General features: G+C 60.9%; 1 protein-coding gene across 13 annotated transcripts in view; it reads left to right on the top strand.

Annotated features, from left to right (window-relative positions):
• Positions 1-25225, top strand: part of ANKS1A (ankyrin repeat and sterile alpha motif domain containing 1A) — a 63695-nt gene extending 38470 nt beyond the window's left edge. For 5 of the 13 annotated variants that reach the window (XM_065854524.2, XM_065854521.2, XM_065854523.2 and 2 more), the window contains 13 exons: positions 1671-1737; positions 6209-6315; positions 14119-14217; positions 14517-14669; positions 14822-14929; positions 15901-16065; positions 16308-16433; positions 16538-16609; positions 16837-16923; positions 17279-17416; positions 17957-18127; positions 18535-18633; positions 19285-25225. In XM_065854524.2, the coding sequence (XP_065710596.1) occupies positions 1671-1737; positions 6209-6315; positions 14119-14217; positions 14517-14669; positions 14822-14929; positions 15901-16065; positions 16308-16433; positions 16538-16609; positions 16837-16923; positions 17279-17416; positions 17957-18127; positions 18535-18633; positions 19285-19404 (1512 nt within the window). In that variant the 3' untranslated portion in view covers positions 19405-25225. Of the gene's footprint in view, positions 1-1670; positions 1738-4651; positions 6103-6208; positions 6316-14118; positions 14218-14516; positions 14670-14821; positions 14930-15900; positions 16066-16307; positions 16434-16537; positions 16610-16836; positions 16924-17278; positions 17417-17956; positions 18128-18534; positions 18634-19284 lie in introns of those variants that run through there. The other 8 variants (XM_065854534.2, XM_065854525.2, XM_065854522.2 and 5 more) reach the window with 7 other exon arrangements.
• Positions 25226-25444: the final 219 nt, after the last annotated feature.

Below are 25444 nucleotides of genomic sequence, written 5' to 3'. Positions count from 1 at the left end.
GCAGAAATTTAAAACACTGATAACCTTTAAACCCAGCTTTGTAAGTAGCTTTCAAGAATGCAATCTGCTGCTGAACTGCTGTCTGGTCTGCAGAGCTCCAGCCCTGGGCGAGCTCGTACAATAGGTTACAGGCCCCTTAATAATGAGGATTTATAATGGGAATCCTGATATATTCTTAATTGTGCTGATGCCGCAGGGGTCGTTACAAGGCACTAACACCATGCACGTGGCAGACAGCGTGCCGCTTCTTTCTGGGAGTTTTTATGTCATTATGGACTTTTACATGAATGACTCCACTGCTCAGCGCCGCCGTCCCCGTGGTGCTCATGCAGGCGGCCCCTGTCGGGCTGTGGTTTGGGAAGGGGCCGGGGCTGGTTTGGGGCTCAGCCGGGTTGGGGGGCTGGGGCTGCAGATGGGGGGCTGAGCAGCTGGAGGCTCCGACCACCTCCTGTTGTGAGGGGACCCCAGCACACGAACCGGCTGTTGCTCTTGGTGTATCTGCTCATCCGAACGCTGGCATGTATGTGTATATATATATACATTTTTTTTTTCTCCCAGGACAACCTTGCGATGTCCTTGGGAATCGCTGATGCTGTGCGCAGAGGCTGAGCACAAAAGCTCTGCGTTTGTGTCGATGGTAAATGTAAAGGCTTCTCAGCCCTAGGTGAGGTTCTCCTAAGCCCGACCCAGGCGGCAGCAGCTCAAAGCTGCCCCAACGCGGGGTCCAGGCCGCCCCGTCCTGCTTTGGGAGCTGAGGCTCCTTCCCGTGCACGCGGATGAGCTGCTGCGGACAGCTCGTGGAGCGCGGGGCTCTTTTACTGGGGCGATAAAAGACACGGGACTTGTTTAACCATCCTCTGTCTCTCAATGGACTCGCTGGCTCCAAACACCAGCGCTGGCTCTGGGAGGAAAGGCTGGAGAGATTAATATGAGCATCACGGCTCCGCGGCAGGGAGCGAGGGCAGTGCCGGTACCGGGACTGTCCTGGCCGTGGGGCCGGATCGGGGAAACAGGGAATTCTGCATCCCGCTCAGGTCAAAACCCGTGGGTGCTCCTGCCGTGGGTTCTGCGCAGAGCGGTGCTGAGATCTGATCTGCCCCGCCAGCACAGCGAGCCCAGCGCGCAGCGCCTCCCCAGCCCCCCGGTCTGGGATGGGGTTGTCTTGAGCTCCCTCTCCTGGGTACTTACGGCATTTGCCCCCATGATGTTGCTGCTTCCCAAACTCCGTCCCTTTTCCAGCTCTTTCTGAGCAGCTCTGCTGGTGAGGAGCTGGTGAGGAGCGTGGTGTCCGTGCACAGCGCTGGGAAATGGGTGCTTTAACAGTTAAAGTGAGGGCTGGGGAGCCGCGGTGCCGGGGCGGCTCTGCATGTCCGGCTGAGCTGAGCTGTGGTTCCCGTCCTTGCCCTCGTTCGGTGCCCCAGAGGAGGGTTTGGTTGGAACTGCTGTCCCCAGGCTCTGGCGGGTGGGGGGGCAGCGCTGAGAGCCCCACGTCCCTGTGCATCCCCAGAGACACGTCCGGCAGGGTGCTGAGGGCCGGCGGGATGAACGGCCTGCCAGGGTTTCCTGGGCAGTCGCGCGGGAGGCGGAATCCAGGGGCTGCCGTTCTCTTTTCCTGGGACTTTACGAATAATGCAGCCTGTGTGGTTTTTCTTTTTGTTTTTTATTTTCAGATTGAGAAGATCATGAGTTCCATTGGCGAAGGCATCGACTTCTCCCAGGAGCAGCAGAGGATCTCAGGTAGCGTGCCCAGCTCGCGCGTGTCCGTCTCGTCGTGCTCTGCACCGGGCGGAGGTGCCGGCTCCTGTGTGCGGAGCTGCTGGGGGGTTGGTTTAATTCTTCTCTTCCCGGATGCAGCTTCACTCTGAAAATGAGCGAGTTGTGAACAAACGCGCGTCTCGCTGCCGCGGGCACAGCCGGGGTCCCGGGGCTCGGGTCCCCTAGGAGCAGGGTCTGTGGCCTTCGGAGGTGGAGACAATCGCTCGGCTTCAATGGTGCCGTGAAAAACGGAGCTGTTTGTGTTGAGACACAGTGCACAGGGCTCGATCAAAGGGGTGCTGGTGAGCTCTGCTGTCTGGGGACTGAAGGAGCCTAAATATCATGGACTGCTCAAGGGCTTTAGGAGATCTGCATCTCGGAAGTGGCACAGGAGGCGCTTTGCGCGGGCGGGAGCAGTTGAGCTGCGGCGGCGCTGTGCTCCGCGGGGCGTCCTGGCGGAGCAGCAGGCCCGGGACGCGGTCTCTGTGGGAGGATCGTCCTCGCGGCGCTGCTGGAGCAGGATGGGCCGCGGCCCGTTGCCGGTCGTGGTTAACGTGCTACCAGCTCAGTCTGGGTGACACTCGGCTTATCCTGAGCGTGCCTGTGAGTATCGACATCCCCTAAAGAAGGCTGCTTGCAGGAGAGGTGCTTTCCCCACCACTTTAAGCGTGAATTCCTTTCTCTGCCTTTGAATCACGAGCAAAGACAAAAGCAGAACTCGGGAGTGCGTTTGCCTCTGCTGCAGCGTGATGGAAGGCACTGGAGAGCTGCCACCCCTTCTGTCCTTTTAAATCCTTCACCTCCAGCTCCTGCAGGTGGGCAGCGTCTCCTCCTGATGAGGTGCTAATGAGCACCCACAGCGCACACTTGCCATAATGAGGCAGATCTCGTACCGCTCGTGGGTTCATGAGGAGGAATCCACTGCGGTTCCCCATGGGGATTCAACCTGCGCCTGCCCTGGGCGCCACCAGCGGAGCGGGGCTGGTGCTCTGCAGAGGGCTCTGGGGCTGGGGCAATGGCAGCTGTTCAGCACCCAGCTTTGTGCCCAGCCCTCCCTGCCCCGGTCCGGGCTGCGGGGGTCGATGTCGGCAGTGAGGATCTGACATGGAGGGAGAGGAGGAGCCAGCGCTGCAGACGCTGCCGCTGTGCAGCGTTCGGCAGCGCGGACACGGCTGTGCGGCCGGAGCGGGGCGCTCGGGCTGTGTGGCCGGAGCGGGGGGCTCGGGCTGCGCGGGGGCTCGGGCTGTGCGGCCGGAGCGGGGCGCTCGGGCTGCGCGGGGGCTCGGGCTGCGCAGGGGCGGCTCAGGTCACTCTACGCTTGACCTGGGATGTGGAAAATGTCCTTGGTGCTTGACTTGACAAAAGAGGGAGGAACCCGTTAGCAATCTGCGTTTGGCTAATAGATCTCGGTTCCGGTAAAGTCGGGTGCTGGCTGTATTTCTTGTATCTGGTGGCATTAATGGCACCTTGCCCGTCCCTCTTGCCTGATGTGCTGCTGGAGTGTGGCCCCTCGGTGGGTTTAGGGACTTCCAGCTGCTGTTGGTCCCCAGCTGTGGCACCCGCGGCCCGTCTGGTTCCCTGCACGCTCGCCTGGTGTGGACGGTGGTTTCACCACACTTGGTTGGATTTGCAGTCTCTTGTCCAGGGGGAGCTGGGTCGTGTGTCCCCAGGCCGCACCGGGTCACATTAAACTGTTACCAGGTGATGAGTTCGGTCCAGCATGGTCCATGTATTGATTTTGTCCTCAAAGAGGCCCAAACTTTGCACTAAAGGTCGTTATTGACACAATAACTTGCAAGAGGACCTTTCTGGGCCCTGGTAGCCCCCTCCCTTCTCTCCCTTTCCCGTTGTCTTTGACGCATCTTCTTGCAACAGGAACCGAATTGCTTGCCTTGCCTTTTGTCTCTTTTTAACTTTTAAACACTCGAATTATTTCTAACTACGCTCTATGGACTGTTCCCCCTCTGCTGCCTGCAGACCTTTAAAGGTACGATTCCGAAAATGTGGAGCATAAGGAAAAGGATGGAGCTGAGGATTCAGTGCTTGTTTTAATCAGACGTTGTGATCGGACGCTTGCTGGGGGCACAGTGACGGGGGTTCGTTGTTCCCCATCGTCCTCATAACATGCAGATATTCAGTGTATTTTGGACTTCCTTATGTTCGGTGTAGGACGTTTGGGGGCATCTGTTATCTTCTTTTTCTTTTTAAAGTAAACCCCTCTATTTCTCTCCCTCCAAATACAAATACCCCCCTCCCTCATCTTGTCTTGAAGTGCGTTAGAAACAGAAAACCTGCACTTGGTGTCACTGTCGTTTCCCCTTTAAAAGCAGAAATAACATTTACAAGTGTACAAAAGCCTGCGTGGAGTAAATAATTTTTTGAAGCAAAATTGAGGCGCTCAGAGGAAGGAGCAGTGGTTCCATTCCACCCGCCAGCACCGCGGCGCTTCCAGAGGCGCTGCAGCGAGCGGCTTCCTCGCCTCCCGGTCGGTTGACTCTGGGCCAGCCGCACGTCACCGGGAGCTGCCCGGGCAGACCCGGAACGTCATTTTTGAAAACCCAGGCCGTGTCATCCATCGCTGAGCAAATATCGGGAAATCGGTGATTTCCAGCGGGGAGTTCGGGAGCCGCGGCGGGAGGCTGGAGCGCGGGGGCCGGGCCGGCGCACAAAGCCGGCGCACAAAGCTGGCGCTCAAAGCTGGCGCTCCGCAGGGCCCGCACCGCTCCGCAGGGCGCATCGCCAGGAGCGCACCGCTCCGCAGGGCGCGCATCGATCGCTCCGCAGGGCGCACCGCCCGGAGCGCACCGCTGGCTCTGGCTCGGCGGCAGCGGGGACACGGCGGCGGCGCCGGGCGAGCGGGCGCTCCGTGTGTAAATGCCGGGTCCGGCTGCCGCCCTTCCGCACCGGCTGCGCGAGGGAGACCGAAACCTTTTGTGCTGGGCGGCGCTGGTGCTGCGGCAGCGGGCAGGGTCTCCTGGAGCAGAGCAGCGGGGCCCCTCCCCAGGAGCTGCCGGAAAACGCCCCGAGCCCCCCCTGCAGCCCCTGTTGGGGGCGGGATGGCTGGTTTGGAAGGGACCAAACAGCTTCAGCTGACCCGGCAGCTCAAAGGAAGCAAACGCGGTTTTCTGATCATCTCTGTGTTTCCACGCCCCCCCGAAGCAGACGTGATAAGAAGCCTGAAAAATTCTGCCTGTCTCAGTGTCGAATTTCCTGCTGGAAAGGAGATCTCTGAAGTTTCTTTGTGTCATGGCTAAGGTCTCAAGCTTTTCTGGAGTAACAAGTCCCTGGCCTCTCTCCCCGGGGGTGTGGGAAGGGAGAGCTCGTCTGCACAGCCTCTGCAGGGTGTCGGCAGGAATCTCATTGACCAGAGACTGAGAGGAGGTGCCAGGGCATGTCTGGCGCCGGAGCCGCTGCAGGAAGGGGAGGCAGCGCGCTCACGCCCGGGTTCTTTTTGTCTGGCCGTGCGAGGAAGCCGGGAGCTGACATGGCTCCCCGGAGCCGCTCGGGGGCTCGCTGAGGGGCCGGGAGCTGCGGAGGATGAAGGAAGGGCGGGCGGAGCGTGCACCGCGGGACCGGCTGTGCCGGGGGAGCCGCGCCGGCCCCGCTCCGCGCCCCGCAGCGTGCCGAGGTGCCGCGCGGCCGGATCGCTGCTGAAACGCCTGTGCCAGGACTCTGGTGCTCGGGGTCCCTCGCACCTCTGCTCCTCTTAACACCGTAACGGAGAGAAAACGCCCTTGCTATGGTTTGCCTCTTTCAGGACTGCTTGGGGAGAAAAAGTATAAGCCCGTCTTTTCTTCTGCTGCCGTTTGTGTGCTTTCTTTGTCTTGCATGTCCTCCTGCGGACAGCTGCTCTGGTCTGGCTTCTGCTGCTTTTCTGAGGCTCTGTCGTGTCTGTTTGCTGTCTGGGCTGCATGAAGATGTCTTTTCTCTGTAACCGCATTGTGCCCGCGCTGCCCCGGGCCCGCTGAGCAGGATCGGACCGCAGGACCCCCACAGCTCCGTCCCCCGCACCTGCGCCTGCCCGGGCGCCCGAGGCGGACGGTTCTCGCTCCTCCCGCCCTCCAGACTCAGGAGTGGATCCGCGGCCCGCGGGGTAGGGCTTCGCGCACTCGCCTGGCCCGACGCTGCACGAGCCCCGGGCGCAGTGCTCGCCGCGCCTGCCCCGGACGCGCTCCGCCACTGTTTGCCCGGGCGAGCTGTTTCTTTTCCTGCGCGTTAACTGGGACACAAATTGCCCGCGCGGCCCACGCGGGCGCTGGAGGCTCGTCTGTGGTCTGTGCGCACCGGAGGAATTGGCTGCCGGCTGATCTGTTGTACTCTGAGCATAATTTTTTGAGTTTCTCTATGGTAATGACTATGATGTGGCAATGCCACCTGTCTTCCTCAGAGTGCCGCTGCTACCGCCTTAACGGATTCTCCCTTTTCAAGCGTCTGCCGATTCCTCTCTCGTCAGGTTCGCGGATGCTGGAGCAGAGCGTCGGGGAGTGGCTGGAGTCCATCGGCCTGCAGCAGTACGAGAGCAAGCTGCTCCTGAACGGCTTCGATGATGTCCGCTTCCTGGTGAGTGCTCGGCGGGACCCACGGGCTCTAACGAGTGTCTCGGCCAGCCTGGGGTTGTGGTCCATCCCCCGTCAGCTGCAGAGCACGTCTGGTTCTGCAGCCCCACAAAACAGTCCTGGGGGCACGTCAAAGGTTGGACAGAAGCAGCAGCTGAGGGTTGCGTTGGGTCAGGGTCGTTCGTCTTCGCTCGGGTGTCAGAGTTCTTTTGCTGTAGCTCTGTTTGCTCTGCCCCTGAATCGTTGCTGTCCAGTTCACTCCAGCAGTGGGAACTGGAAGTCTCCAGTGTTTGAAGCAGCCCCTGAGCAGTTCTGGGCTGCAAAGGAGGTGTGGTGGACCTCTCGTTGGAAGTGTCCTTACCCTGAGCATGCAGACAACGCGTTAATGAGCTGTACTTAATTACATTGACACGGTTGACTCTGAAACCTAACGATGACAAGAGAGCAATGCTTCACGTTGAGGGTTTTCCCTGCAGATCCCTGCTCGGGATGCTCTGCCCGTGGATCTGTGTCCCGCGGTGTCGGGGCTGCTCGCTCGGCAGCCCCTGCCCTGCCCGACGTGTGCTGATCGACCTCCTCAGCACCGGAGTTTAACAACTGGGAGAATGAACTTTCTGCCTGGCCCCGGAGAGCCGGGAGCTGGAGGTTCAGGAGCAGGAATTTGTGTTGACTCTGCTTATTTGCAGCAAATAGTAGCCCTTGGTTGCGAATTGTCCAGTGCAGAATTTTGTCATTTAAAAGCCGAAGGAAAAGGTTCCTTGTCTGTGTCTCACTCGGTGATTTTATGGTAGATGTGGTGGGAGTCGCTGGATGTTCTGTTCCCATCCGGTGCTGCTCCCGGGTCGGGAGTCGGCTCCCGCTGCGTGCCGGAGGTGGACGCTCTCCCGCTCGCTCCTCTGGCTTTCAAAGATCTGATAATTTCACAAACCCTGGCCGGTTGCTTTTGCCTTTCGCTGCCTTTCCCTGTCACGGGGCCGTTGGCTCCAGCCCCTGCCCAGGCTGGGTTTAAATCCGCCCAGCCCGGCGTGAGAGCTTAATTAAGGATCTTCTCCTCTGTGGTGTTACTGGCCTTGAGCTTCTGGTGTGGCAGTCAAACCTTCAGATACAGCACAAACGAGGAACAGGTATTTAATTTGTTTCTAGTAGTGACGGTGTTCTCAGATGAATCATTAAAGGTGATGGAGCCGCTGGAGCCGGGTGGCGCGGCACCGGGAGGACGCGGTGCTTGCGCCTGGTGCTCCTCTTCTCTCTTACACAACCATTTCTTCATTAGCTGCCACTTTTAATTGCTAACGAAGAATATTTCAAACCGAGTGGCGTTATTTTCCTGGACTTAAATGGTTTCTGTGGAAGGATTGGTCCCTGTTATGTTAAATGTTTCAGGGTCCGAAGAATGCTGGGTAATGGTTTGCAGACTGCCAGATGGGCTCTGAGGCTAATTAAGTTTTAGTAGCAAAAATGAAGAAGTTGAAGTCTTTTCATGCGGAAATGCTGCTGTTCTGGAGTGACGTCGGTGCTGCGCTGCTGCCTGCACCCGGTGCTGTGGCTGCCAGCCCAGGAGGCCCCGTTCGCCGCCCGAGTCCCCGGCACCCGTTGGTGGGCGTGACCGGGGGGTTTGTTTGTGCGGTGGGAACGCGGCCGAGCGGGAGCTGCTGGCTGAGCGCCGTGCACAGGCTGGGCTGTCCTGGGCTGAGCAGGAGCACAGCGCGGCAAGCGGAATCAAACCCTCAGCAGGGCTGCGCACCAGATGTCCAGTGCTAACGACCCCAGAGCCGGGACACCCGGTGCCTTGTCCCACACCAGAGGGGGAAAATACAAGGTCAGGTCACGAAAGCGTAGCAATGGGTGAGCAGGTCATTCAGAAAAATGCGCTGTAAATCAGCTTAATCATCCTTAACCAGGAAGAGCTGTAAGAGTAGGAAAAACATCCCAAGAACATGGACCAGGAGGGATTCTCCTGCTCCTGGCACTCGGTCCCATCGTGTCCCCTGTGCTCACCAGTGTCCTTGCAGCAGATGTTCCCTTTGGGAGCCCCTGGGAAACTGGTTTTGCTCCGTGAGATGCGCAGGACGTCCCCATACCCTGCAGTGAATGCAGGAGAGGCCTCGGGGAAGGACCAGGGGACCCTGTGGTGTTGGGGACGGAAGGGACGGTGCCGGTGTCACAGGAAGGACTTACAGCATTTCGTGGTGGAATTGCCCCCCGAAGCGGGGGAGGACGTGGCAGCACCCGCCCTGGCCCGGCCGTGCCCGTGGTCCCGCAGGTCCCACCGCTGTGTCTGAGGGCTCTGCAGCAGCTTTGCTGTCCCAGGGCTGAGCGGCGCTGCTGCCGTGGGTCCCGGGCTGGCAAACCGCGCGCAGCAGTTGCGCGTTGTTCTGAGTCCAAAGGCACTTTCATTCACAAGTGAGCAGGTAAAACAGCACATAAACCCTTTTTATGGCCTGTTTTTTTATTGTTCTAGCCTGGATTCCCATGGAGTGTGTGGAAAGCAGCTAACGCTGATTCAACGAGACAGCGTCAGAAACAGAAATCTGTGCTCCTTGTGCAGTGCCCTGGGCTCCGCTGGGTTGGTTTTTGTTTTTATAATTGGGGAGAAGTGGTAGAAGCGTGATGGCATCGGAAGAACAGGATGTCCGCAAATGATTTAGAGTACTGGCATTCATTTGGTTCGGTGTAATTCAGCGCCACGTTAGATTAGCCTGCAGCGTCTCTGCTCTGCGTGTGCACGAGCGAGCGGTCGGTAAGAACGCGGAGCCGAGGTGCTGGGTGTGGGCAGAGCCGGAGCAGCCGAGGGTGCCGGGCAGGACGGGGACGGCACCGCGGGACACACGGGGCTGGTTCCCTGCAGACCGTGCGGACCCTGCGGACCCTGCACGCCCTGCTCGCTGCTGCCACACTCACTGAAACGAAGAGCAAACTGCTGTGATGGCAGCTCTTGGAGAGTTCCTGAGTGCGGACCCAGCTGAGCCCTGGGCGTAGGTTGTGCCTGGGCAGGTAGGCTCGGTTTCCAGCTCTGCTCATCCAGGAGCTCTGGGGCGGGTGGTTCTGCGCTCGGTGCTCGCAGAGCTCGGCTCCGCAGGGCCGGCTCGTGGGTGCGTGCGGAGCTGCGGGGTCAGTGCTGCTCACGCTGGAATCCACCCGTGGCCGTCGTGGAGCGGCATTGGGATCACGCTGGCCCATTTAGTGCTGCAATGGCTTTCGTTTATCTGTGTGACGCCGGGAGGAGCTCGGCAGCCCCGTTCCGTGGCGGTGTGTGCTGTCGGTCACTGCTGCCAGCCTGCTGCAAGCGCAGCTCTTCCGCGGTGCCCGGCCGGCGTCAGTGCCCTGGATGAACCCCCGTGCGCCCCTGCACGAGGGTTTCTGCCAAGCGTCTGCCTGGGAGTCACAGCGTACATCGGAGCGAAGCGTTTGTGTCCGACCGCCTGCCGGTGGCTGCGGATGCTGTTGGGCGGCTCAGCGGGACCGCGCGGTGTGCGTGGTGGGGTCGGTTTGGGGTTTTCTCTGGCAGGGGTGGTGCAGCGATGCTCTGGGCTCCCAGGTGATGCAAATGGCTCCACGGGGACCAGCGAGTTTGGGCTGGATTCTGAGGAGCAAAGTGGGTGGACCAGAGCTGGCACTTCAGAGGATACTTAAATTTGATTCATTAGTAGCTCCAGGCCAAGTAAACATTAGAAAAGCCATTGAAGTAGCAGTTAACTTATTTTTCTCTCTATAAAATCGCCTGAACTTGACAACCATGACCGATTCCCTCCGTTGCCGTTGTCACGCTGCCAGTCTGCATGGGGAGGAAAACTGAATGAAAATGAAGCGGCCGTGTGCTAATCGGGATTTACTGCGGGTCTCTGGATGAGCCCTTTCCGCAGCCGATGCTCTGCGAAGAGCGAGGGCTTCGTTCTCGTGCCCTGGGCTGGACAAACGCCGCTTCCCGCTGGTTTCCGCGGAGCTGTCTGGAGCCGCTGGCGCTGGAGCTCGGCAGCCAGAGCTCGGCAGAGCCGGGGGCTCCCGCCGCTCACCGCCTCCTGCGTGAGGCTCCGGAAAGCCAGAGCTGGCTGGTACCAGCGCGATCAACATTAGCGTTCTGGATCCCCTTTTCAGTTGGAAAGGAGAAACCTGAGTGCTGTTGGGGCTGAGGAAGGTGCCACCTCTTGTTTTCGGGACTTGCTGCCTATAATCCCAGTTTAGGCTGGGTCTGCGGTGACCTGGATGAGTCTCCAACTCCCACGTGCAGGTGTTCGGTTACCGAAAGTAACGCAGTAGCAGTGGCAGTAAAATCCTTGACAGGATGCAAATTGTCTTGAATGTACTGAGGGGCAAGAGAAAAATTGCTTTGTATGCATTAAACTAAGAAGAAAGGGCTGTTCAGTGCGGGCAGCTGGAGGCGCTCCGCTGTGCGTGGGGCAGAAGCCTCGTAGTCTGGAAAAGCTGTGTTTGGGTTTTGCATCTGTTGCTTCTGATAGCAAACACATTCTGGTCCCTCTCTCTGCAGTCCCGCCTGCCTTTAATACCGGGTTTAGTAACAGAGGCAGCACTAAGCCTGAGCGTAGTGAGACAGTCGGGATTCATTAAACTGCGTTGCTGGCTGGATCAGACGGCGCGTCCTGTGCGGAGCCGGACGTGCGGCCGGGCCCGAAACGCGCGGTTGGTGCCCGCAGAGCATCCCGCGGGACCGGGCGCTGCGGACCCACAGCCGGGGCTGCCCGGACGGGGAGGGCGCTGCGGACCCACAGCCGGGGCTGCCCAGACGGGGAGGGCGCTGCGGACCCACAGCCGGGGCTGCCCGGACGGGGAGGGCGCTGCGGACCCACAGCCGGGGCTGCCCGGACGGGGAGGGCGCTGCGGATCCACAGCCGGGGCTGCCCGGACGGGGAGGGCACTGCGGACCCACAGCCGGGGCTGCCCGGACGGGGAGGGCACTGCGGATCCACAGCCGGGGCTGCCCGGACGGGGAGGGCGCTGCGGACCCACAGCCGGGGCTGCCCAGACGGGGAGGGCGCTGCGGACCCACAGCCGGGGCTGCCCGGACGGGGAGGGCACTGCGGACCCACAGCCGGGGCTGCCCGGACGGGGAGGGCACTGCGGACCCACAGCCGGGGCTGCCCGGACGGGGAGGGCGCTGCGGATCCACAGCCGGGGCTGCCCGGACGGGGAGGGCACTGCGGATCCACAGCCGGGGCTGCCCGGACGGGGAGGGCGCTGCGGATCCACAGCCGGGGCTGCCCGGACGGGGAGGGCACTGCGGACCCACAGCCGGGGCTGCCCGGACGGGGAGGGCACTGCGGACCCACAGCCGGGGCTGCCCGGACGGGGAGGGCACTGCGGACCCACAGCCGGGGCTGCCCGGACGGGGAGGGCGCTGCGGATCCACAGCCGGGGCTGCCCGGACGGGGAGGGCACTGCGGATCCACAGCCGGGGCTGCCCGGACGGGGAGGGCGCTGCGGATCCACAGCCGGGGCTGCCCGGACGGGGAGGGCACTGCGGACCCACAGCCGGGGCTGCCCGGACGGGGAGGGCACTGCGGACCCACAGCCGGGGCTGCCCGGACGGGGAGGGCGCTGCGGATCCACAGCCGGGGCTGCCCGGACGGGGAGGGCACTGCGGACCCACAGCCGGGGCTGCCCGGACGGGGAGGGCACTGCGGATCCACAGCCGGGGCTGCCCGGACGGGGAGGGCGCTGCGGATCCACAGCCGGGGCTGCCCGGACGGGGAGGGCACTGCAGATCCACAGCCGGGGCTGCCCGGACGGGGAGGGCACTGCGGACCCACAGCCGGGGCTGCCCGGACGGGACGCTGCCCCAACTGCTGCTGTTCTAGCGAGAACCGGAGCCGTGCGGGTCAGTGACAGCGCGAGGTGTGCAGACCCTTCTCTGAAGACTCGTGTGTCCGCAGGAGCATCCTGGGGTGCACAAGGTAACAAGCACTTGTCACAACAGATAAACTCTGAAATGCGTCTTCGGAAAGACTTTGTGATTCTAAGTGGCACCTGTGCTGCTGGGGGATCGCAGGGGACCGGGCAGAGCGAGTCCCTGGGGTTTTCCTCTTCCCCCCTCGACGTTTGCCAAGTGGGTCCCCGAGGAGCCGAGCGGGGCTGCTGGGGCCGCTGGGACCGCGAGGTGACGCCCCCAGCCCCGCTGCCCACCGCCCGCAGGCCCGCAGAGCAGCTCTGCCCCTCGGCTTCTGTCTGAGCAGCGTGTCAAATGCAAACAGGCCTAAAGTCTGGTTTAAACAGCTCATCTGTTCGGTTGGCAGAGGTTGAAAGATCTCCAATGTGTTTGCATTCAATTACCTGTTTTAGTGGCAGATTGTCTTTTTCCGTAGGAGGTGGAATCTGGGTGGGTTTCAAGGACGTTTCTCTCAGTGGAGGCTCATGCACAGTAGGCTGTGATGATTTATTCGGAGCTGTTATGCTTTGTCTCTCCGTGTTAAGTACCCTGGGAACACGGACTGGCACTGAGGGAATTTAGTATGACACATAAAAATACGGAGTGTTGGAGAGAGCTGTAGGCTTTACAGTATTTAACTACCTTGTATCCTTGCTACGTAGCAAGCCATTTGTCTTGAATTTGACATGCTGAAGAGTGGGAAAACAGCCCTTGCCTTGGGGCTGGTGCTGCGGTGTAGAACAGGCAGCCCGGGGAGCAGAGGAGCCCCGGAGCCCTGCAGGGCCCCACGTCCCCACCACCCCGCTTTAATTTGCCGCCGTCATTTGCTCAGTGATTGTTCCTCCGCAGTCGCAGCTCGGGGGCAGCTCTTACCTGTACCGTTCATTCTCTGTTTCTCTGCACGTGTGTCTCTGCGGCCGAGGAGAAGAGCAGCTCTCGGGGACACTTGCTGTCCTTTGGAGAGGGCGGGTGGGGATCTTCCCCTCGCCCTCCCCCCTGCCGCCCGGCCGCCGTGCCCGAGCTCCCGCAGCCTGCCCGCCCTTGCGGCGGCGTCCTGCCCCACGGCCGTTTTAATGAGGTTTCTGTGATAAAACCCGAATGTGGAGCAGTGCGGCGCTGTCAGCTCCGAGCCGCACTCCGCGGGAGCCAGCTCAGGGTCCGGGGGAGTGCAGACCGCGGGGGGACAGCAGCGGCCGTGCCGGGACACAGGGGGACAGCAGCGGCCGTGCCGGGACACAGGGGGACAGCAGCGGCCGTGCCGGGACGCGGGGGACAGCAGTGGCCGTGCCGGGACGCGGGTGACAGCAGCGGCCGTGCCGGGACGCGGGGGGACAGCAGCGGCCGTGCTGGGACGCAGGGTGGGCGCTGCCAGGTACGCGGGCAGGGGCGGGTGGCGGTGAAGTCGATGTGCTCCGTGTGCGGCCACGCTGGCTCTCCGGGGAAAATGGAGGCACAAAATGGGCTGCAAGGGGCAGCGTGTGGGGACGGAGCTGCCTCCCCGCGGGCGAGGGGGTAGAGCTGTGCTTCGCTGGGTCACCTGCTCTTGCGGAAAGCGGCTGTGGGTTCTGTGTGGTTGTGCAGGGAGGATGAGCGGAGCCGAGTGCCCCCGTGGGCACCAGGGCCGGGGTTTCCTCAGGCGCTGCTGTGGGTGGTTGCAGTGTCTGTGTGTCGGCAGGGAGGTGACAGGGACGCTGCGGGAGCAAGGGGACAGTGATGCTCTGCCCACCGCTGTGTGCCGCAGTCACGCTCCTGTCACCCCCTCAGTGCCGGGGGTCGGTATGTGGGGCCCAGCTGCCCTCCTCAGCAGCTTCCTCCTCCTCCTCCTCCTCCTCCTCCTCCTCCCGCAGGGCCATCGGCAGGTGCTGGAATGCACCGTCTGTGCTCCTGGTGCCCTCTGCTCCATGTGGTTTCTTCCTGTCCCCGCAGGGCTGTAATGTCATGGAAGACCAGGACCTTCGGGACATCGGGATCGGTGACCCGCAGCACCGGCGGAAGCTCCTGCAGGCAGCTCGCTCGCTGCCCAAGGTCAGCAGGGCCGGGCATCGCCTGCGCGGCTGCGAGAGCCCGGTGCCGGGATCGCTGGGGCTGCGGGAGGGTTTTGAACGGGAAGAGCTGTGTGGATGGGGTGGCTGGGGAGGGGGTGGCTGTCCCGCCTGCCAGTTTTGACCCCAAGCACATTCTGTGCTTGTACAGGGATTTTTTTACTGTAAAGCTGCTAGTGGAGGTGACAATGGCTTTTAAATTGTTTTTAGTCGATGCTGTGTGCCTTGGGATCCCAGCCCCTGGGGCTTTTAACCCCTTTCTTCTGGCTTGTGCTTTTCCAGTTGAAACCGCTGGGCTGCGATGGGAACAGCCAGCCCTCAGTTCCCGCCTGGCTCGACTCGCTGGGGCTGCAGGATTACGTTCAGTCCTTCCTCTCGAGCGGCTACAGCTCTATCGACACTGTGAAAAACCTCTGGGAGCTTGAAATCGTCAATGTGAGTACTGCCGTGCTCCGGCCCCAGCAGCCAGGTCCTGCAGGGCCGGGACTCGCCAGTTGTGTTAAACGGGGCCAGCGCTGCCAAAAGCTGGGAACTGCGCTGTGTGCCGAGCGTGGGAAAACCAACAGCGCCCCGGTCTGCCCCTGCAGGTGTTGAAAGTGAACCTGCTCGGCCATCGGAAGAGGATCATCGCCTCCCTGGCAGACCGACCCTACGAGGAGCCACCGGCAAAGCCACCGCGCTTCTCGCAGCTGAGAGTGAGTCCCCGTTTGTGTTCCTGGTGCTGGCAGCGGCTGGGATGCTGCTTCTGCCCTGGCTCTGCTTCGCTTTCCTCCCTTTCTTTCAAAGAACCAACCTGGGGTTTGTCAGGGATAACCGTCCCATTTCTGATGAGCAGCTCTCGCTTGTGGGGGACCCAGAGATCTGTAGAGGGTGTTTTCTGAGAGCTCAGGTCCTGGGTGGGTGTCCAGCCTTACTCTGCTGCTGCCACGCACAGGCGGTCCTGCCTGGAGACGCAGAGGAGCCCTTGGGTGCAGCGTCCCAACCGCGGCGCTGCCGGGGCTGCGAGAGAGCAGCTGTTTGCAGCGGTTCCCGGGCTGCAGCCGGTGCCACCCAGCACCCGCAAGGACGTCAGTGGCCAATTCAGCGAGTCCGTAGAATAGGACTGAAGGGCGCTGCAGCTGTGAGCTCTCTGCATCGGCTGGTCCAGCGGCGAGTGCTCCGGCAGCGGGAGCCGCGCTGTCCCCAGCTGAACCCATCTCGCCGGCTCCCTGGGGCGGCCGATCCCCAGCGCTTCAGGTGCTTTGCTCGGAGCTCATCCCGCTGTCAGCACCCTGCCCGCAGCTCATCCGCTGTCAGCACCCTGCCCGCAGCTCATCCGCTGTCAGCACCCTGCCCACAGCTCATCCGCTGTCAGCACCCTGCCCGCAGCTCATCCGCTGTCAGCACCCTGCCCGCACCTCAGCCGGGCTCCTGGGCTGAGCTCACGGAGCCGCACTCGGCAGAATGGGCTGCGTACCTGCCCGAAACGGTTCTGGAGCAAATCGAGGGAATTGTGCGGAAAATAAGCGGTGTGATTGATGCCGCTGAGGCAGGAGCGTGCGGAGCAGGAGCTGACCCCGATGACTCCGCTTGCTGCTCCCCTCGTGTCGGGCACCGTGCCGGGGAGCGAGGGTGGCACGGCCGCGGCACAAGCTGACGGGCGGCCCGTGGTCTCTGCTTGTTTCAGTGCCAGGACTTGATGTCCCAGACGTCGTCACCGCTGAGCCAGAACGACTCCTGCACGGGCAGATCGGCCGATCTCCTGCTGCCCGCCGGGGACACCGGGAAGAGGCAACACGACCGTGGCACCGAGGTTGCTCCCTACGCCAAAGCCGAGCGCTACAAAGCACAGGTCAGCAGGTGCTTCTGTGTGTCCTGGGGCCCCCCTGCGCAGCTCAGCGCAGACCCCCCCTTCTCTGCAGCCAGCGGGAGCTGCGATGGTGCACGGGGGGCCGGGGAGCTGAGCATGCATAACTTCCCACAGGCTTTAGAACCACCAGCTCGTTTTTGCCTCAGTCTCGCCTTGCAAACGGGGAACTTACTCTTCCAGCAGCGCCCTTTGGTGGCCTCACACCCACGTTTCTTCCCTTCCAGGAGGACCGTCGGGAGTCCAAGCTGACCCTGCGCCCCCCCAGCCTGGCTGCCCCGTACGCCCCAGTCCAGAACTGGCAGCACCAGCCAGAGAAGCTCATCTTCGAGTCCTGCGGGTATGAGGCCAACGTAAGTGGCTTTTTGCCCATGGGGTGGCGAGGACGAGGAGGCTCTGAGGCCGGGTTGGGCAGTTCCCTGCCTGGGGCCTTGAACGTCTCTCCCCCTTCCAACAGTACTTGGGCTCCATGCTGATCAAGGACCTGCGAGGGACAGAGTCGACGCAGGACGCCTGTGCCAAGATGAGGGTACGGAGGCCACGGGGATGGGGGATTTGCTCACAGCCCGGGGTGGGTGGGGGTCAGTGGGGGTCTCTGTCCCCATCCCTTCCTCTCCACTGCCACCAAGAGCAGGTTTTCCCCCCCAGGCCTGATGCTGTGGAGCTGTGGCCGGGGGTCCCGGGGTGGGCTGGGCCGGTGGTGAGGAGGGGAGCGTGTGTTCTCAACTGCTCACTCCAATGTTGTTGTTTCTTCAGAAATCCACAGAGCACATGAAGAAGATCCCGACCATAATTCTGTCCATCACGTACAAGGGGGTGAAGTTCATTGATGCCTCTAACAAGGTGAGATTCACACAGCACAAAGGGGGTGTCAGGAGGGACGGGCCCCGCAGTCCCGCCTGCCTGGGGGTGCAGGTCACATTCGGTGGCTCCAGAAGCCACAGCTGGTGCTGAGGAGCTGCCAGGGGATGGGAGAGCAGCGGGGTGCTGGCAGTGCCCTGAACGCCGAGAGCTGGGCACACCGGCTGCTTGTGGACCGTGTTGCCATTGATTCCTGCAGCGGGGGGCAGCTCTGGCCGGTCAGACTGGAGCCCCCCTCCCTGGCCCCAGCACACACTTGCCACAACCACCGTTTGCCGCGTGTGTAATGTTTGCTGTCCCCAGAAGGGTGACGGGTGCTTGTGGTTGACCCTGGCAGAATGTCATTGCTGAGCACGAGATCCGGAACATCTCCTGCGCTGCTCAGGACCCCGAGGATCTCTGCACCTTCGCCTACATCACCAAGGACCTGCAGACCAGCCACCACTACTGCCACGTCTTCAGCACGGTGGATGTGGTGAGTTGCCGTTGTCTCGTCGCCCGCTGCGCTGCTGGCCTGTGCCGTCCGCTTGCTTCCTCGCTCAGCTTTGTTGCCAAGCCGTAGAACAGGATCTGCTCTGTTCTAGGGCTCTATTACCTGTTTCTGCCCTAAAATATCAGACTCCTGGCTCCAAGTGCTTTTACTATGGAGCTGTGTCGACAAAGAGCATATTTGTCTGGCTTTATTGCTGCAGCCTCCAGTGCTGAAAAAAGCAGGACAGGCGTTTTTCCCTCATGGGAATATGCCGTGAACAAAACCCTACCACGCTTTCAATTATGTGCAGTGTAGTAGGCTGATTTAACAGCCTATTACTTCACCAAAAGTGTGGAAGCATAACTTGCTTTATTCTTGGGCAGAATCATCTCTCGGGACGTCTGTGTTTGTCTCTTTACGACGCTGGGGGTGCGGCAGTCGCGGTTCCTGCCAAGGGCGGCAATGGGCTCACCGGGCTGCGTCTGCTGAGCGCACGGACCGCGCGGGGCCATTGACAGCACTGTTTCTGTGCCCTCTCTGCAGAACCTGACGTACGAGATCATCCTCACGCTGGGGCAGGCGTTCGAGGTCGCCTACCAGCTGGCGCTCCAAGCCCAGCGAGCGAAGCCTCTGGGTGCTGCAGCAGGAGACACGATCGAAACGAAATCTTCCAAACCGGTGCCTAAGCCGCGTGCTGGCGTGAGGAAATCTGCAGTACGTGTGTGCGGGCTGGCGTGATCTGCGCGCCCCGAGCTGGGATTTCCCTGGGGCACCGCACGCTGAACCCTCCCTGCGCGGCGGGGGAGCCCACGCGCAGACACGGTGCCCAAGGCTCCCGGCACCGCTGGCACCGCGGTGTCGTGGCTGTGCCGCAGCCCTGCCACTGTCCGAGGGGGGACGAGGGCAGCAGGGTAGGAACATCCGGGGTGGGGTGGGGGTCCAGCACCGCTGTGTCCAGCACCGCTGCCCTGTGCGCACCCGCAGAGCTGCAGTCAGGTCTGTCGGTCACCTGTGGTTCGCAGCCCCCGTAGCCACAACCAGCCCAGGCTGGAGCTGCTGGACGGCCGTTGCCTCCCTGTAACGTCTCCTTTGTCTGTGTTCTGCTTGCTCCCCCCGCTCAGGTGCCGCTCCCTCCCGACTCTCGCTGTTGTTACTGTCACACCTGCACAACTCACCGCCCCTCCTACCTGCCGCTGCAGTCTGTTAGTCCCGGAGCCAAGGTCTTTACCCTTTTTCCTGCGTCTGCCCCGCCGCCCCCCGCGCCGCGCGCTGTGCTGCCCTCCTGCTTCCTGCTGCCTGCGCTCCCCGTCCGCCCCGGCGCTGTGGGCTCGCGCGCACCCCGGGACAAACCCGCTCTGTCCGTCCCCGCTGATGCGGAGTGGCAGCTCTCAGCTCGCTGCGCTGCTCTTTCTGGTGCTGTGAACCTTCCTGTAGGATCCTGATTCAGGAGGACAGGATGGAAGAGCCGCGCTTGTTTGGGAGAGTTGAATCACGCGGGGGCTCACCTGCCAGAGCTGTCTCCCTCTCTCTCCCGCTGCCTTTAGTTTTATTTTTATAGTGCCCTCTTTAGAGTGCTCAGTTTTTCATGCTCGTTTGTGAGATGAAGTGAAGCTGTCGCTAACGGTAATGGGCTTGCAGGCCCAATGCAGGACATCATCTCAGGGTGCTGGGTTGAGACTGACATGGCTAGACGTGGCTTAGCTGGGAAGGACTCAGATGCCTCCCCAGCGAGAGCTGCTGCCTCCCCACCCGCAGGCAGGTTTGTGGGCTGGCGTTAGGCAGAGCAGCAGCCTCTTCCCGTTCTGAATCCCCGCTCGCTCTGCCCCAGCAGCACAGGTGACCTGACTTGCCCTTTCTCTCTTCTTTCCCAGCTGGACCCCCCTGACGTGGACCAAGACTCCCAGTCTCACGCCGGTGTCTCCTGGGTCGTGGACCCCAAACAGGACTCCAAGCGGACCCTCAGCACTAAGTATGAGACCACTATCTTCTAAAGCAAACACACCCCGTGTCACCCAGTCTAACCGTGCCTTTGCGATCTGATCTGTCTGCTGGTCTAAACTCCCTCTTCCTCCGGCTGCTCACTGAGCCCCGCCTAGGCACTGCTGCTCACTGAGCCCCGCCTAAGGTACTGCATCCGAGGCAGCAGCACTTAGGAGACTCTAGACTTAAACCGGCTTTCGTACCTGATCACTGCTGAACACTGTGAATTCTCCTTACTCGGAAACAAGGGTAACGCGCTGTCAGATCCCGGTGAGGCGGGAGGCTCGGAGGGACGCAGGCTGGGGCAGTCGGAGCTGCGGACCCAGGAGCCGCCTGCTGTTGCCACATTTCCCTCGCTCTGGCACTGTGAATCCCTGGGGCAATGTGACCCTCCCCAGGGCTGGTTCTTTGTTTAACCTCGGACTGATGGAGACTCCGGTCTCTGTGGTGCACGCGCTCCCTCCTCTTAGATCCTTCTCTTCCCGACCGAGCCGCAGCTGCGTGCTGCCCCGGTGAACCCACCCCGTCCTGCCCTGCCCCTCGAGCCGGCACTAACCACTGTGATGCTTCTGCAAATAACACACCCTCACTGCACTTCCTCACGGGACCCTTCCCCACAGCCTCTGTCCTCGAGCCCGGAGCAGAACACCTGCTCTGACAGGGACGCTGCTTCGGGCCAGGTGTGATCGCTCCCGCTGTGAGTTCTGTCCGCTCTCAGCCGTGAGATGCGGTGTTGGTAGCATTTCAGTCCCCTGTAGGATGTTTTTTCTCCTCCCACCGAAGGGAGAAACGTGATTGAAGTCAGTCTGCTGCCGTCCCAAAGCGTTTCAGTCTGCAAACGATGAGTGCTATAGGGATCTTGAAACATCCGTCTCCTTCCATCCTGGAGAGCGAGATTTCACGTGGAGCTGGCCCCGCGGCAGAGGGCACCGCTGCCCTTCTGGCTGCTTCTCAAGTGCACATGTTTTTCCTCTGAGAAAATGTCCCCATTTCTGTGTGTCTCAGTAGAAGCAGCTTTTAATTCCCGAATGTGACTGGGAATCATTTGCATGAGGCCGCAGGGCACTTGGCGCCACCATATGGTTCACGACCCCATGAAAGCCCAGCGAGTCCAGGCCCTTACCCCGGTTCCTGCACTTGCCCTTGCAGAGCTCGCTGCGGCGGAGCTGAGGAGGACGGATCCCTGAATAACAGCGCGGGGGCGGACGCAGCCTGGGCGCCGCTTCTCCCTGGCCTGCTGGCCACCCGAGCAGTTTTGCCTCATTACATCAGTTTCCCCTCATACGGGACGGGGATGTCCTCACCTGCCTGTGGGGCTCGCTCCGCGCTTCTCAGACCCTCTGAGAAAGGCGCTGGGGCTTGCACAGCGTGGCAGCAAACCCGGCTCAGCCTCGGGCTTGCACAGCGTGGCAGCAAACCCGGCTCAGCCCCGGGCTTGTACAGCGTGGCAGCAAACCCGGCTCAGCCTCGGGCTTGCACAGCGTGGCAGCAAACCCGGCTCAGCCTCGGGCTTGTACAGCGTGGCAGCAAACCCGGCTCAGCCTCGGGCTTGCACAGCGTGGCAGCAAACCCGGCTCAGCCTCGGGCTTGCACAGCGTGGCAGCAAACCCGGCTCAGCCTCGGGCTTGCACAGCGTGGCAGCAAACCCGGCTCAGCCCCGGGCTTGTACAGCGTGGCAGCAAACCCGGCTCAGCCTTGGGCTTGCACAGCGTGGCAGCAAACCCGGCTCAGCCTCGGGCTTGCACAGCGTGGCAGCAAACCCGGCTCAGCCCCGGGCTTGTACAGCGTGGCAGCAAACCCGGCTCAGCCTCGGGCTTGCACAGCGTGGCAGCAAACCCGGCTCAGCCTCGGGCTTGCACAGCGTGGCAGCAAACCCGGCTCAGCCTCGGGCTTGCACAGCGTGGCAGCAAACCCGGCTCAGCCTCGCTGTCCGCCACACCGAGTTCTCGGCTCCCAAACACCGGAGCGAAGCTGCGTCCTACGCCCCGACCGGCCCGGCAGGGCGAGGGGCTGCCAGGGCTTTACAGCTCTTTCCTCACCGCTCTGTTTCCCCAGACTTGCAGTGAAATCTGATGTTTCAAAATCTTTATTTAGCTCTTTCTCAGGAATGGGTTTGATCTCCCAAGTCCTTTGTGGTTAATGGCACTGGGCGGCAAACTGACTTCAAAATAAGGGCCAGGCTGTAAGAACCCGAGTGAGAGCACTACAGGGATTGTCTTAAAGCAAGACAGAAACACGGGCAGGTTCAGTCTGGTAGGTGTCTGTCTCACGTGGAGCCCTGAACACAGCACCAGCGCTCAGTGCTGCGCTGCCATGCTGCGGGTGACGCAGCATCGCGTGCCTGAGCTGCTCTGGGCTGGGTTTGGGTGCTCAGCACCTTCCCAGGCTGCAGCGGTGCCCCCAGGGTGTCGTGTCCTTCAAAGAGAAACTGAATCAACGGCAGCAGTGGCGGCAGTTCCTGTGCCGGTTGTACCGCGCAGTTGCCCGCACGTACGCCGCATTTCAGAGGGTCTGAGCTCGCGCATCTCCCACCTTCAGGAGATGGACGGGTTCCTCAGCGCCTCCTGAAACCCATCGCTGAGCATGTGCCTTGCCAGGGGTGACGTCAAACCCGGCCGGGGTCACGGGCAGCCCCACCGTGGCCGCGGAGCTCCACCGCGCGTCCGTCACCGCGGCGCCTCTCACCGCGGCGCCCGCCCGCCCCAGCGCTCGCTGCTCCTGTGACTCAGTCACTCATTCCCTTGTCTTCCTTTCTGTTTGCCTCTGAAAAGCTGATCTCCGGGCAGCTCCTCCTACCACGGGAAGGTAGTAACGGGGCAGAGACCTGAGAAGCCGTGGCGTGCCAACACGACGATCGCCTCCATCCGCGGCTGCGTCGGCGCGGCCGCTCGGTGAGGGCTCCCGCAGCGGGGGACGGGGATCCCACCCCGGCAGCTCTCGGCGCTTCTGTCACAGAGAAGCCGAGACTTGCGGGGTGAGAGCTGTGTCACCTTTGCTAGTTTGAGACAAAAGGCCTTTCGACCCATTTCTCTTTTTAACGTGCAGAACGATACAGAGCAGATGCAGTTCACGGTGTAAATGTAGCGCTGCGGTTTTTTGGTGAGGAAAAAAGGAAAAAACCAAAATCCTTATTTACTGAGAATCCCCGCGGTCCGGTGAGGAGTCCGGTAGGAAGTCGTAGCGGTGGGACTGGTGTGCGCATCTCCAGCGGTACTTAAATCTGCTTCACTCCTGGCTGAGCAGCAGAGAACACCAAGTTCTTGGCAATAACTTCCCCGGTGCGAGAAGCCGGGCAGGGGGAGCGCGCGGCGCTGCGTGCAGAGCTGCTCCCCGCTTCCCCGGCACATGGGAACACGGAAAGGAGTCTGCAAAGGATCTTCCACCCCAGAGCGGCTGCGGCCCAGCGTCCCGATGGTACAAAGCTCGCTTCCCCGGCAGAGAACGCTCGCCTTGCAATACTTGACGTGTCTGTGGCAAGGACACAACTTCTTCCCTTCACGCACTGAGTACCTGCGGACGCCCTGCCTGGGTCTGAGACGCAGTTATGCCCTGAGGGGTTGGGTTGTGTTGGGGTTTTTTTAACTATATGTGATTTAGCACTTTTTTGATACTAGCTCATTATTTAATTAGTGCAACAGTTTCAGAAGATGAACAAATAAGGAGTTAAATTCTGGGCATTACACTGAAACAGTCCCTTCCCGAGGATGAGTCGCGTCAGCCTGAGGACGGCTCGGCCGTGGACGCCCCGGATGCCACCGTCCCCGAGGTGCTGTGCGCTCGCTCTTCTCTGGAGTTACGGCGTGTTCACGTGCTGGCCGTGACGGGTGTTTCACAGTGCTGGTTCCCTCCAGGGAGAGATGTTCAGATGGTGATTTGAATTCTTCAGATGCAAACACGTAGCACAGCACGTGTGTGCCAATGCCGGCAGGCGCTGCCGTGGCCGGGACGCGGGGCCCGCTGCCGCGCCAGAGCGACGTGCCAACCCCTTCCCGGGAGCTCCGGTTGCTGCTGAGTGTCAGGAGTTCAGTGCCTCTCTCCGGCCGGTGGGGCTGGGAGGGCAGGGAACCGTGATCCCAAGGCACAGACCTGTACACGGTTAGGAGGGGAAGGTGGAGATTTTCTTTGGTTAAGGTGATGAATTTAGGAAACCTAACATTCCTTGATATGCATACGTTGCAGTTCATACTGGTGTAAGTGTAAATATTTGGTGTGTCAGCAACAAGTCTTTTTGGAGAGAATGCAAATTGAACCTCTGCTCGGGAGGAGGACGCGGCTGCATCGGCTCCTCGGAGGTCGGCTTGGAGGTGACGTGGTGATGAAGACTCCGATCCGCAGGGCTCGGTGACCCTGGGGGTCGTCCCAGCCCCGCGTGTCATCCTGTGGGTGTCTTTAGTGACCCAGCAGTTCTGTAGCCAGATCTTTCTCGTTCACACAGTGACTCTTTCAGCAGCGCATCTCCCGTTTTGTTTCCATGGGTTTCTCACGGTACTTGTGCGCTGGGGCCTCATCCTGGGCCTCCCAGGGTCTGTTCACCCCCGGCGCTGAGTCTTCCGGCTCTTCCTCCCACCGCGGTTTCCTGGTATCTGGAGGAAAGTGCCCTGAATTTCTGGTGCTGAACGTGACTTCAGAATCGCGGCGCGGGTGCCGCGGTGCCTGTGTGGGAAGGTGGTGCTGCCGGGGCCGCGGCGGGAGGGCCGACCCTGGCTCTGTGCTGTGCGCCCAGGCTGGCGGCTCCGGGCGGGCGGACCGGCACGCAGAGTTGTCTTTTTCATAGAGGAGGGGATGTTGTTTTCTTGGGTTTTTTGTTGTTTTTCTTTCAGATCGAAGCTGCTTTATCCTTTTAATTTTGTATTTACCAAACAAAGCAAAGCTGACGCTGGCTGTCCGGCTCTTTCAACGCGCTCCGGGATCGTTCCTTTTAGAAGAAATTATGCAACTTTTGCCCGTCAGCTCCAGGGAGCGGGTCCGGCCCCCCCAGACCTCTGTCCCCTCCCCGGGCTGGGACACGGAGCCGATGCCGAGCGTCCCTGCGGACGCGTCCGGGCTGCGGCTGCACGGTCGCTCCGTCGCTCCCCGCCCGCTCCTGGAGCCCCGGCAGCGCCTTCCCGGCCTCCTCCCTCACCTCATTTCCCGCGACCCCTCGAGCTCGGGGGAGCGCAGCGCTTGCAGCGCTGTGTTGTAGCCAAGGGGCTCCCTGCGCGGTCTCGCGTTGGCGTTCATCGCTGCGTTGTTCTTCCAAAGGGAACGAGCTGCGCTGCTCCCGCAAAGTCGATCTGGATCAAACATCTGTACCCGCGGGAGCATAACCTGAGATTCTCTAACAGGGCAGAGAACGGTCGAGTTCAGTTTGCAATGTAGACAATTTTGCTAATTGTGATGTATGGCGGTGGGACTGATTTGTAATACAAATGTTATTTAATCTGTCTGTATTTTGATACTTGAATTTCCTTTTATTTCCTGTATATACAATTGTTAATCTGTTCAAATTTGTCTGAATTCTAAACATCTTGTGGTACCAAACATAACCAATCTGTGCAAGGCCGTAGACTGACCTCACTACAACAAGGCGAGAGTGTAAATATTCCTGGGCTTCCAGCAGTCGTTTTGTTGTTCCCGTCATTGTGCAACTTAGAACAGACTGGACGAATAAACCCCCGTAGCCCCGCTGTGCCGCGTTTCCCGCCTGCGCCGCTCGCGGCCCGCGCGCCCGAGGAACAGGACCCTGTCATTACCTAAAGCTAGAGCAAGAATGCAGGTTAAAGTTCAGATTTTCATGTCAAGTAAAATCTGGCTGCTGTAAAATCCTAAATACACCAGGGATTGCTAAATTTACACCACGTGTTCCATTTCTAATGGTTCAATAAGTCAGGTTTTCCAACTAATGTTGAAATATATTGAGCAGTTTTAATGATCTTGAGTACCGCATGGCTCCATCAAGTGCACACGGGCCTTTCGGCAGAGTCGGTTACAGAATTAACACCCTGAATTGAAAGGGCAGCGTGACGAGCTCCGCGCGCCATCGCCTTCCCCTGCCGGCTGCAGTCGGCTGTC

The sequence above is a fragment of the Patagioenas fasciata genome, chromosome 21 (assembly GCF_037038585.1).
Source record: "Patagioenas fasciata isolate bPatFas1 chromosome 21, bPatFas1.hap1, whole genome shotgun sequence".
Lineage (NCBI taxonomy): Eukaryota > Metazoa > Chordata > Aves > Columbiformes > Columbidae > Patagioenas > Patagioenas fasciata.
This window is presented reverse-complemented; position numbering and strand designations above follow the sequence as displayed.